This window comes from Sorex araneus, chromosome 3 (assembly GCF_027595985.1).
Source record: "Sorex araneus isolate mSorAra2 chromosome 3, mSorAra2.pri, whole genome shotgun sequence".
Classification (NCBI taxonomy): Eukaryota; Metazoa; Chordata; class Mammalia; order Eulipotyphla; family Soricidae; genus Sorex; species Sorex araneus.
Window position 1 is genome coordinate 152481362 of NC_073304.1, and position 12977 is coordinate 152494338.

The 12977-nt window shown below is 43.3% G+C and overlaps 1 protein-coding gene across 4 annotated transcripts in view; it reads left to right on the top strand.

Moving 5' to 3' along the window:
• GOLPH3L (golgi phosphoprotein 3 like) overlaps nucleotides 1-11945 on the top strand; it is a 36448-nt gene extending 24503 nt beyond the window's left edge. For all 4 annotated transcript variants that reach the window (XM_055131642.1, XM_004618074.2, XM_055131644.1 and 1 more), the window contains one exon: nucleotides 9686-11945. In XM_055131642.1, the coding sequence (XP_054987617.1) occupies nucleotides 9686-10113 (428 nt within the window). In that variant the 3' untranslated portion in view covers nucleotides 10114-11945. The remainder of the gene's footprint in view (nucleotides 1-9685) is intronic.
• Nucleotides 11946-12977: the final 1032 nt, after the last annotated feature.

A 12977-nucleotide genomic window follows, 5' to 3' on the forward strand; every position in this document is an offset into this window, starting at 1 on the left:
ATGGGTATTAAGGCATTTACTTTGCACACAGCAAACCTGGATTTGATTCCCAACACCACGTATGATCCCCTAAGTACCACCAAGAGTGATCCTGGAGCCCAGAGCCAGGAGTCAGTCCTGAGCATAGCCAGTTGTAACCCCCAAGAGAAAAATAAATAAACCCCATTCCCATTGGCAGTTTTCTCCAAATTTTCCTCTAACTCTTGCCAGTCTGGGCCATCACTAATGCCCATGTTTTGTTTTTCTTTTAATTTTTTAATTTTATTTTCATGAAGTTGTTTGTAATAATTGATTACATTCAATATTTCAACACCAATCCCTTCCCATTATACCTTCCCATCACTATTATTTCGAAGTTTCCCACCACCACTCAAGCTGCCCCACAGGCAGATGCTAGATCATTTATTTTGTATTGCTTGTTATAAATAGTATAAGATATCTGTAAGGGTCTATCTCACAGTGATTCAACAAAAAAAATATACATATATAGTATGAGATGTAGTGCAGCTGCAAAAGCGGCCATACACTCCTGGGACTGTAAAAATTTAAATAATTGGGGCCCAGAACCACCCCTGCAGCAAGCTGCTTGGTTCTAAGATTCATTTGAGTCTCTGGGTCATGGCCTTTAATGCGTTTAGATGGCACCCAGAGGCAGTTCGTGGGTGTGACAGCCAGGACCCTGGAAGGGCAGGGAGATGGGAAGAGATGGCCCAGTCCTGACCCCATGAGGCCTGGCATTTTCAGTCACTGGTCCTGCATATATCTGGGTTTTTTCAGCAGATTTAGTCTCTTGTGTGGGGGACCCAGGACAAGCCTGTAAAGATGAGCCATGAGAGTTAATGCCCTTTTTTCGATTGCATTCTGTTCTTGAGTTTAAAAGCTATTCATATCACTGTCATCATTGTCATCCTGTTCCTCATCAATCTGTTTGAGCGGGCACCAGTAACATCTCCATTGTGAGACTTATTATTATTGTTTTTGGCATATTGAATACGCTACAGGTAGCTTGCCAGGCTCTGCCGTGCAGGTGAGATACTCTCAGTAGCTTGCTGGGCTCTCCAACAGGGGCGAAGGAATTGAACCCGGGTCAGCCACGTGCACCCTACCTGCTGTGCTATCGCTCTAGCCCAAAAATATTGGTAATTAAAAAAACTTTTTAAAAAGATGTAAGGGGAGCAGAGTGGTAGTACAACAGGTAGGGCGCTTATTCCACATGTGACCCTCAATTAAGACAAAATATATTTTTCCACACAGAAACATTCAGAGTCTGTTTGCTCCAATCAAATTACATTCAAGGGGCCGGAGCAATAGCACAGCGGGTAGGGCGTTTGTCTTGCACGCGGCCGACCCGGGTTCGATCCCCGGCATCCCATATTATGGTCCCCCGAGCACCGCCAGGAGTAATTCTTGAGTGCAAAGCCAGGAGTAACCCCTGAGTATCGCCGAGTGTGACCCAAAAAGCAAAAAAAAAAAAAAAAAAAACAAATTACATTCAAAAGTGTGGCAGGCTCAGTGTCTTTCATTTCTTCCAAGCTCAAACCTTTCCCTGGATATTTTGCAAGATAGTGATGAGACAAAGGTATTCTTAATGACCTGTCACTGTACAAATCAGAGAACCACACTTAATGGTGTAATATAAATTACTACAGTGCCATGTGCTATTCATGAAAGCTGAGGGTTGCGTATTGTGAACAGTCTTTTTATTCCAATGTTAACAGTACTGAAAGTACTGATATCTGGGAGCTGGAGAGATAATATAGCAAGTAGGGCAATTGTCTTGTACACAGCTGACCAGAGTTTGATCAATGGCACCCTATATTGTCAACTGAGCTCCAATAGAAGTGTGATCCCTGAGCGCAGAGCCAGGAGTAAGTCCTGAACATTGCCAGGTGTGATCCCTAAACAAATACAAATCAAGATGCACTGACATTTGGGTTGAAGTGATAGTACAGTGAGTAGGCCATTTGCCTTGCACACAGTCAACTTAGGTTTGATCCCTGGTACCCCATGTGACCCCCAGAGCCATTATTGATCCTGCAGAGTCAGAAGCATTGGGCACTGTCTGGTATGGCCCCAAATCCAACAAGTAAATGCTGATATTTGTGGGGCAAAATAAAGAAGTGTCAAAACCCAAGTGACTTCAATGTGATGTGTTCGTCTTTCTATGGTGACTCTTAGGTACTAGAGCACACAGACTACCAATTACTAACCCTGTTCCTCATACCCCTTTCAACATTTGATGTCTTTTTCCCTGAGCTAAAGATCAAATTATCAAGGTTGGGAGAAGGTACAGTGGTTAGGGCACATGCCTAGCATGCACATGTCTAAGGTTTGATCTTTGGCACCATATTCTCCCCAAGCATTGCCAGGTGAAGCACTAGAGGCCCCCCAGCACTGCTGGGATGGCTTGAATACCCCTGGCACTGCAGGAACTGAGCAGTATTCCATCCTTGGGCCTGTGCATTAAATCACCAATGTGGTTGGTCAAGAGTCACTGGTGGGGGCTCCTGGTCTCCTGAGCACCACTAGGTGGCCCTTCAATATCTTCATCTTAGCATAAGTTATATTTATTCCACATGCGTTTGTTAATTCCGATAGCTCAGCAGTAACAAAGAGATACAGTTTTAACACATTTTAGATTTAACTATTATTTCTCTAGTACTGGCCAACCCATCAGATTCAAACTGTTTTTGTGGGGGCTGGAAATAGTAGAGGCATTTGTCTTGTACGTGGATAACCCATGTTGAATCCCCAGCATTACATATGTCCCCTGAGCACTTCAGGAGTGATCCCTAAGTACAGAACCAGGAGTGATTCTGAACACTGTATATGTGGCTCACCCCTCTCAAATTTTTAAAAAAGTTGCTAGTAGGGCACATCATTTGCCTTGCACGCGGCTGACCTGGGTTCAATCCTGGGCATCCCATACAGTCCCCCAGGCATTGCCATGAGTAATTCCTGAGCTCAGAGCCAGAAATAATCCAATTATTAACCAGGTGTGACCCAAAAAGAAAAAAAAGTTAATCGCAAGGAAAAGGTTGAAAAGAAATCATGCTTAACATGCGGTAATTCTTTAAAAATGACAGTGAAGTTGGCCAGGGACATAGTTTCAAAGCACTTGCGCACACCTTGTATGCAGGAGCCTTGGGTTTGATTTCCAGCATGTATGGTCCCCAAGCATACTTGACAGTAGCCCTTAAACGAGTATGAGCCCAAAACCAAGGTGGAAAAAAAAATTATTATCCTAAGGCCTAGTTACAACATGTTCCTTTCCTTTATGAAGATTTGCTAAGATTCTATCTAGTTGTGGCTTTAGTATGTGAGCTTTGGAAATTCCTGAAATTAGACTTCTTTTTCAAATCAATCTTGAGAACCTTTTGCTGTTCTGATAGAAGACTTCCCCAAAACAGAGTCATACTGCTTTGATTAGTTCCTCAGCATTAGTGAACTTATTTCATATTGAAAAGGAATGCCACTGAGAGCTCACGGAAGACATTATCTTACAGACTCTTGGAAAGGGTGTAGGTTTTTGGGACCATCGAAAGGAATCGGCCTGGTGTCACAGGTTAAAAAAAGATGATTCTGTCTCTAACCTAGCCATCTATTGACTACTATAGGTTAGACCTCACAGAAAGTCCAGAACCAGAAACCTAAATTCCCTCTGATGCACAGGGGTTACTCCTGGCTCTGCACTCAGGAATTACTCCTGGCGGTGCTTGGGGGACCATATGGGATGCTGGGAATCAAACCTGGGTCAGCCGCGTGCAAGGCAAATGCCCTACCTGCTGTGCTATCGCTCCAGCCCCATATTTTCTTATCTCTGTAGTTAACAATTTCCTACATTCTGGCCCTGGCTCCTAGATACTAATCCCTATCAGATATGATTTGCAAATAATATTTTTTCTCCCATTCAATAGGTTATATTTTTTATTGTATTATTTTCTTAGTATATGATTTTTTTATATCCCAAAATTTAGTGTGATTATTCTGTATCTGTCCCTCTCCCTCTGAATCATTTCACTCAGCATGATCCTCTCCATGTCGATTCATGTATAAGCAAATTTCATGACTTTGGGCTTTTTTAAATGGCTGTGTAGCATTCCATTGTGTAGATGTAGCACTGTCGTTGTAGCACTGTCGTCCCATTGTTCACCAATTTGCTTGAGCGGGCACCAGTAATGTCTCCGTTGTGAGACTTGTTGTTACTGTTTTTGGCATACCAGATATGCCACAGGTAGCTTGCCAGGCTCTGCCGTGCGGGCAGGATACTCTTGGTAGCTTGCCAGGCTCTCCGAGAGGGATGAAGGAATCAAACCCAGGTCAGCTTCGTGCAAGGCTGTACCCACTGTGCTATCGCTCCAGTCTGTAGATGTACCAGAGTTAATTTATTCACTCATCTGTTCTTGGGCACTCACGTTGTTCCCAGATTCTGGCTATTGTAAATAGGAGTGCAGATGGTTTTTCTGCACAGTTTTGGGGTATATTCCTAGGAGCGGCATTGCTGGATCATATGGAAGCTCAGTTCCTAGCTTCTTTTTTTTTTTTTTTTTTTTTTTGCTTTTTGGGTCACACCCAGCGATGCTCAGGGGTTACTCCTGGCTCTGCACTCAGGAATTACTCCTGGCGGTGCTTGGGGGACCATATGGGATGCCGGGGATCGAACCCGGGTCGGCCGCATGCAAGGCAAACGCCCTACCCGCTGTGCTATCGCTCCAGCCCCACAGTTCCTAGCTTCTTGAGAAATATTTATATTTTCAGGGCTAGAGCGATAGCACAGTGGGTAGGGCATTTGCCCTGCACACGGCTGACCCGGGTTCGATTCTCAGCATCCCATATGGTCCCCTGAGCACTGCCAGGGGTAATTCCTGAGTGCAGAGCCAGGAATGACCCTTGTGCATCACTGGATGTAACCCAAACAGCCCAAAAAAAAAAAAAGTTCATGTTTTCTTCCAAAAAGGCTGGACCAGTCGATATTCCCACAGCAGTGAATGAAGGTCCCTTTTCCCACATCCTCACCAGCACTGGTGGTTGTCCTTTGTGATGAGTGTCTGTGATATGAAGTGATAGCTCTTTAAGGGGAGCAGCTCTGAGGCACTCAAGACTGCACAGCCCATCTGTCCTGTGTCAGAGGTCATGACTTGGTGTCTCTGACCCACCGCCATCCAGGATGAGCAGCTTTTCATCCCCCAAGTTTCAGATTCATCCCCATCCCCTTGGTCCAGCCCCTCTCAGAGCAGACCCATCTCTCCCCAGTACTTGGATCTGGCCCAGAGTGTAGCTGCAGTCACCTGCTCCTGGTCCTGCAGTGATGCAGATGGACACGAGGGCCTGGCCAGTGTGATCCCTGGCCAGCATGCCCTGGTGCTTTCCAAAGGTACCACAGACCTGTTTGGAGCCTGAGATTGGGACCAGCAGAGAGCAAAAAAGAATGTCCACTGCCAAGGCCTATCTATATAGTGCCCCAGCCTGAGCGCTGAGGCCACAGCTGAACTGCCAGGGTTAGTCCAAAAATAAAAACGTTTTTTCCTTCATTCTGTTAATGTGATATATGAAATTTATCAGTATTGACACAATACAAATTTCAGGTATATAATAATTGATATTATTGTATACATTTTCCATTTCCATTATACATTTCCATCTGGGCCTTCTCCACACAGACCCCCCATTTTCCAGTAGCTTGGCAGCCACAACCACAAACTGCCCCTGGCACTGTATAATCCCACCAATGGCCAACATCCAGAGACTATAAGACCAAGCTCCTAGAAGAGAGCAACGCAGAGTCTCTTGCCCCCCAGGTCCTGGCTGTCTTCACAGAGACCCCTCAGAGGGGACGGGTTGCCTTTCCCTCCCTGCCCTAAGCAGAGCCTTGACAGTTGAAGACCTCCGGAACCCAGCCACAGCCATGCTCAAGGCCACTCTTCGCATGTTCAGACGAGCCTCACACTTGAAGGGACTCACAGAGAAACCCAGGTGTGCAGGACCCGGGACTGAAATCTCCAAGCCTGCTCGGATTGGGACTGAGTTTTCTCCACCCAGACCCTCCCATTTTCCAGTAGCTTGGCAGCCACTCCCACAAACTGCCCCCGGCACCATGTAATCCCACCAACGGCCAACATCCAGAGACTATAAGACCAAGCTCCCAGAAGTGCGTGGGACATCTAATAGCCTTGTTCTCCCTCTTGGAGAACCTGACAAGCTACCAAGAGTCTATTACCCGCACGGGAGAGCTTTGCAAGCTCCCTATGGCGTATTCATATCCCAGATACAGTAAAAGATATATACGTACCTCTCGGAGAGCCTGGCAAGCTACCAAGAGTAGCCCGCCTGCACAGCAGAGCCTGGCAAGCTACCTGTGGTGTATTCGATATGGCAAAAACAGTAACAATAGGTCTCATTCCTCTGACCCTGAAAGAGCCTCCAATCATTGGGAAAGACAAGTAAGGAGAGGCTGCTAAAATCTCAGAACTGAGAGTAATAGAGACGTTACTGGTACCCGCTCGAGTAAATCAACAAACAACGGGATGACAGTGATACAGTGATATTTTAGTAAATAAATCTGGAGGGATCTCTGGGATCATGGCCATTCAGGAGTTGGAGGAGCCGTTCATGGGTGGCAACTTGGGGTATCTTGGGGCAGGGAGAATGGCCGATACCACCCTCCATCCCATGAGGCCGACGTGTTTCATCACTGCAGTCTCGTACCTGGCTGTCCAGTAGGCTCTGAAAGATGGTGGCCACCATGCCCCCAGGGTTTCTGAAGAGGCGGAAGGGACAACACCCTTACCCACCTGGGATGGCACGGTGCCATAGTTTAATGCACAGTCCAGATGCATTTCTGCTAGAAGCCACTGGGTTCCGAGATTGGTTTGTGTGCCTCTGGGATCATGGCCGTTCAGGAGCCAGAGGAGCCATTGGTGGGTGGCAACTCGGGGTTTTGTCGGGACAGGGAGGAGAGAGATATCTTTTTGAGGTGTGTTGTTTTTCTTCATATAAATACTCAGAAATGGAATTTGTGGATCACGTGGTAGTTCTGCCTTTAGTTTGAAGGACTCACCAAAATGTTTCTATTTATGCATACAAGGCTCAACTTTTAACCGCATGTTAGTAGTCTCTTATAGAAAGGCTTAATGGTTCCAGAGTGAAGTACAACAATCTTCACACAGTTTCCTCTAATGAAACTTTTTTAGATCATTTTTAGTGGATTATTCATAACAAGCAATATATAATAATTTCAATTCTGTTTTGGGGGCAGGTTTTGGGGTTCAGGGTGGAAATATTCAAAATAAGATGGTGGGAAGGTATAATGGTCATGGGATTGGTGTTCAAATATTAAATATAATTATTATAAAAATTATAAAAATTTAATTTAATTTAAAAAAGAAAGAAAAGTGCCTGCCGTAGAAGCAGGCTGGTGTGGGGGGAAGGTTTGGGGAACGCAGGGAGGGAAACAGGGGCCATTGGTAATGGGAAATGTACTCTGGTGGAGGGATGGGTATTGGATCATCGTATGACTGACATCCAATCATGAAACAGCTTTGTCTGTTGCATGGATATTCAATAAAAAAATATAAAATAAATTGAAGTCCTTGATAGCAGACCTGAACCTGTAAGGTATGCAGAGGAAAATGTGCTTAGGGATGACTTCTGGAGGGCTCAGGGAACTATATGAGATGCTGGGAATTGAACCCGGGTTGGCTGCATGCAAGGCAGCCCTACCCTCTATACTATCACCCCAGTCCCAGTGTTTCCAACACCACTTGTTAAACAAGCTTTCCTTACTCCTTTACATTTTTGCTTCTTTATTAAAGATTAATTTATCATATACCTGAGAGTCTTTCTCAGGATATTCATCTCTGTTCCACTGATTTTAGAATCTTTCATTATTCCAATATCATGTTGTTTTAATTACTACCACTTTGTAGTACAGTTTGAAGTTAGGGAAAGTGATTCCTCCCATCTGTTTTTGCCCCAGGATTGCTTTATCTGTTGTGGGGAATTGGGGAGGGGACTGTATTGTTCCATATGAATTTCAGGAGTGTTTGATCTATTTCTCTGAAAAATGACATGGTATCCTTATAGGGACTGTATTGAATCTATACTGTGCTTTGGGAGTATTGCTATTTTAATGATATTAATCCTCCCAATCCATGAGCAGAGGATGTGTTTCCATTTCCTCTTGTCCTCTTCTGAAGTAGGATTTTGTAGTTTCCTTTGCATAGATTATTCACCTCTGTAGATCAGCTGTTTCCAAGCTTACTTGATCTTCTTTCTTTTGTTTTTTGTTTGTTGTTTTGGGGGATGCCACACGCAGGATGCTCAGGGATTACTCCTGGCAGTGCTTGGATCCTCAGGTGACCATATGGGATGCCAGGGGTGGGGAAGTCGAAGCCAGGTTGGCATTATGCAAAGCAAGCATCCTACCACTGTACTATTTACCCAGCCCTGGGTAAATTTTTCTGAGATTTTCTGAGGCACAATTGTGAATTGGATTGTTTTCAATTCTCTTTTTTATTATTTCCATAAAGGAAAGCCATGGACTTCTGAGTATTAATTGTATAGCCTGCCACTTCACTCTACAAATTTTTAGGAGCTTTTTTGTAGAGTTTGAAGGATTTTTCATGTCATCTGCAAATAGTGCAAACTTGACCTCTTCCTTTCCTATCTGGAAAGGATATCATAATATCTTTTTCTCACCTAATTGCTATGGAAGTACTTCCAGTACTAAATTGAATACGTGGCAATAGTGGGCACAACCTTGTCTGGTCTTAGAGGTAAGACTTAGTTTTTGCCCATTGAGTATAATGTTTGCTGTGGAATAGTCTCAATTTTATTTCCACTATATTTTTTCTTTAGCAGTTTAACCAGTGGTTTGTTACTTTTGTTGATTTTTACAAAGAATATATCTATAGTTTGTTTTTCTCTATTTTTGTTATCCATTTCTGTAGTTTGTTTTTTTCTCTTTTTTTTAAATTTTATTTTGGTTTTTGGGTCACATCCAGTGATGCTCAGGGGTTATGCCTGGCTCAGCACTCAGGAATTACTCCTGGCAGTGCTGGGGGACAATATGTGATGCTGGGAATCAAACCCAGGTTGGCCATATGCAAGGCTAACGCCCTACTTGCTGTGCCTACTTGCTGTGCTGTCTCTCCAGCCCTGTTTTTCTCTCTTTTATCTTCACTCTCATACCTTTGCTTCTTTTGGGTATAGTCTCTTTTTCTAGTTCCACAATGTGAAGTCAAGTGATTAATTGGAACTTTCTTATTTTTAATGCAGGCACTTAAGTAAATTTCCCTCTGAATACTGCTTTCACTTGTGTTATTTCGGTATGTTGTAGTTTTGTTCTTTTTTAAGAATTTCCGAATTTATTTTTTGACTTTTTTCTTTGACCCTTTGTTTATTTAAGACTAACTTTCATATTTGTGTACTTTCTGGTTTTTTAATCTTCAGTGAGTTTCCAGTCTTCTCCGTTGTGGTTAGAGAATGTACGATAATGTCTGATGCCAATTTTTTGAAACTGTTGAGGTCTGTATTACAGCCTAATAGCTCTATGTGTGCCGTTGTGCCGTGTTTCCCAGAGAATAGTTCTGCTGCTGTATACATAAGGTGAAGTGGTCTTTAGCTGTCTTGTCAGGTCTAGCTAGTTAATAGCGTCGTTCACGCCTTCTCTTCCCTTTCCCTATAGGTGAGACCTGGAATCCCTTCAAATTGCAGTATCAGCTGAGAAATGTAAGAGAACGAATTGCAAAGAACCTTGTAGAGAAGGGCATTCTTACCACCGAGAAGCAGAATTTCCTCCTGTTTGATATGACGACTCACCCAGTGACCAATACAACAGAGAAACAGCGGCTAGTGAAAAAGCTTCAAGACAGTGTTCTGGAGCGGTGGGTGAACGACCCTCAGCGCATGGACAAGCGAACACTAGCGCTCCTGGTGCTAGCCCACTCGTCTGACGTGCTGGAGAATGTCTTCTCCTCTCTGACGGATGAGAAGTACGACGTGGCCATGAACCGAGCCAAGGACCTCGTAGAACTGGATCCTGAAGTGGAGGGGACAAAGCAAAGTGCCACAGAGATGATCTGGGCCGTGCTGGAGGCCTTCAATAAATCATAAAGCCAGCAGGTGGGGGTGTCGCCCATTTTCTCTGCTGACTGGTGCTGCACCTATCACTGGGTTTTGAGAAATGTTTTCATCATTTTCTCCTCCTCTTGAATCAGACTGTGATTTGAAGAGAGTGACTCCAGGATCTCCATTAGGACTGGGTCACCATAAGCATTCTTTTTTTCTCTCTCTTCACTCGAGATGAATAAGCTGGGTGAACCCACATACACCCAATCAACTGTTTTACTTCTGTCTTGGTTTACCTCCCTCTTGGGTGCTGTTAAGTATGCAGACATAGAGCTAAGTGCGATGCTGAGTTCTCTAGATTCTCCAGCTACAGAAGGCAAGCGAGACATAGAGTAAACCATTTGTTACTTTTTTACAAGTGTTTTCTATCTGAAATACATGTTTTTCACAGTCAGGTCTCTGTTAAGTAATATAGTTAATTGAGATGACTGTCTCTCTGAAGCAGTTGGAAGTAAAACTAATTTTTGAAGCAAATTTCTCTAGGATTGTATTCCCACTAATGATTATCTCATTTTTCATTTTCTAACCTGATGAGAATATTCCAGATTTGATTACTTGATTCTCACAATTGTCAAACTATAGTTTCTATCCTCAGCATTATTTTGCTCATTCATTCCTTAGAGGGGAAAGCATAAGTGAAAAAAAAATGTATCTCTCAACTCCCAACACACACACACACACACACACACACACACACACACACACACACACCTGCCCTGATACGTCAGCTTTATAATTTGTAAGGAAGGGAGCTGGCATGAGAATTTCCATCCTTTGACTCATGACTATCCTAATTTCTCTGTCTGTGTTTCTTCTGATTGAAGTGAGGGGGTTTTAATTTTCACTTCTATGCTGAAATTCAGTACTGCATAGCAGCATTCTGACAGCACATCTCAACCCCAGCTCTTGTTTCATGTCTTGTCTCTACATAAATTGGTAGTTGAGTTCTTAAAATAATTCTGTGTAAAAATTCACAGATTCCTTCCTAGTCCTTAGTCTAATCTTAATATAATCATCTCTGTAAATCTACAATGTTTTTCAAGTCTGAATTCAAACAAAAACTCTCTCTCTCTCTCTCTCTCTCTCTCTCTCTCTCTCTCTCTCTCTCTCTCTCTCTCTCTCTCTCTCTCTCTCTCTCTCTCTCTCTCTCTCTCTCTCTCTCTCCCCTTGCCCCCCCCCTTTGGGGAATCCTATTAGAGGGTAAACTTGGTATAAAAACTGCAATGGTAGATAAAGTCCAATATTGGGGTATATGAAAATGAAAGGCCCCAAGCTATGCTAATATCAAGCATATATTATGCTGATACTTTGAATAGGTCACACCTCCACCATTACATAGAAATGCTGTCACCAGGACTAATCCAGATGGCCCAGACCTGTTATCATCTCTTCCTGATCAAAAGTCATTTAAATGTTTCATCTCCTCCCCAGATTTGCCTAGCCCACAAATCAATGATCATATTTCATTTTTCACTGCTGGTATTGCTTAGCTGACTGGAGATACAAATTTGAACATGAGAAGATTCTAAGACAGTAAAGCTTTAGTCGGGCTCTCTAAAGTCCAGAAACCTCTGCCTTGGTTTTCCTTTCCATTTGAACAACTGAATTAAGACCAGGTTTTCTGTTGGCACATTTTACCTTGATTAAAGGTAGAAACTCAGTTATTTTGTTCAACTTTTGGTCAATATTTTTATTCTGTATCTCAAAATAATGAGAATTATCCTCAATTGAATCTGCATAATGTTCATTGCAAAACACACTCTGGTTTAGTGTAGATGGCCTTCATGTTTCTGTGTAATAAAGGATCAGTCATTGGCTTTCTGGTCTCTGTGGCTTTACATCTTGAATTATTTTAGTTGGAAATAAGAATTATCCATACAGGGCTGAAGAGATAGTACCTGGGATAAGGCACTTGGCCAACCACAGTACAATCCTCAGCACCCATATGTCCCTCCAGCACCTCCAGGAGAGAGCCCTGAGCGCAGAAGCAGGAGTGAGCCCTTAGCATCACTGGATGTGTCCTAAAAACAACAAAAACAAAAGTTACACATACACAGAGACTAGAGGACAAGACTTTTCAATGCTAACTTGCACACTGGCTCGTGTCTCCAGCTGTCTGTGACTCAGTCATTGCTGCCTTAGAAGAGTATGTTCTGTCTTAAGTGACACCTGAACTGAGAACTGAAAGTCTTATGTATACATATATGTATACTTATATATATATATATATATATATATATATACATATATATGGAAGACTTTAAACAGTGGGAGAGCTCAGCAGACTGCAGCATGTGTTTTGCATGCAAGAAGTCCTTCCACTCCCAGTGAGCAACTCCTGAGCATTGCCAGGTATGGTCCCGAAACCGAAACAAAGAAAAAACAAACTCTTAAGACTTAGCAATAAAAGATCATGAGCACACCAGGTGTGTTCTTGCTAGGACTGGGTTTTTTTTTATTTTATTTTATTTTTTGCTTTTTGGGTCACACCCAGCGATGCTCAGGGGTTACTCCTGGCTTTGCACTCAGGAATTACTCCTGGCGGTGCTTGGGGGACCATATGCATCCCATATGCCGGGGATCGAACCCGGGTCGGCCGCATGCAAGGCAAATGCCCTACCCGCTGTGCTATCACTCCGGCCCCAGGACTGGGGTTTTTTTAAACTGGGATTGTTTATACCTCCCTGTTTTTATTTGAAACAAAAGGTATTCCCATTATGCATTGTTTCTAAAAATGTGGTATAAAGGCCAAGACCCAGAGCAGCATGGTGGAGGAAAAAATGGGAATGAGCAAATAAAGCTCAAGAAAAGGTAGGTTCCTGATCACTTTGGATTGGAAAGCTTAGGGA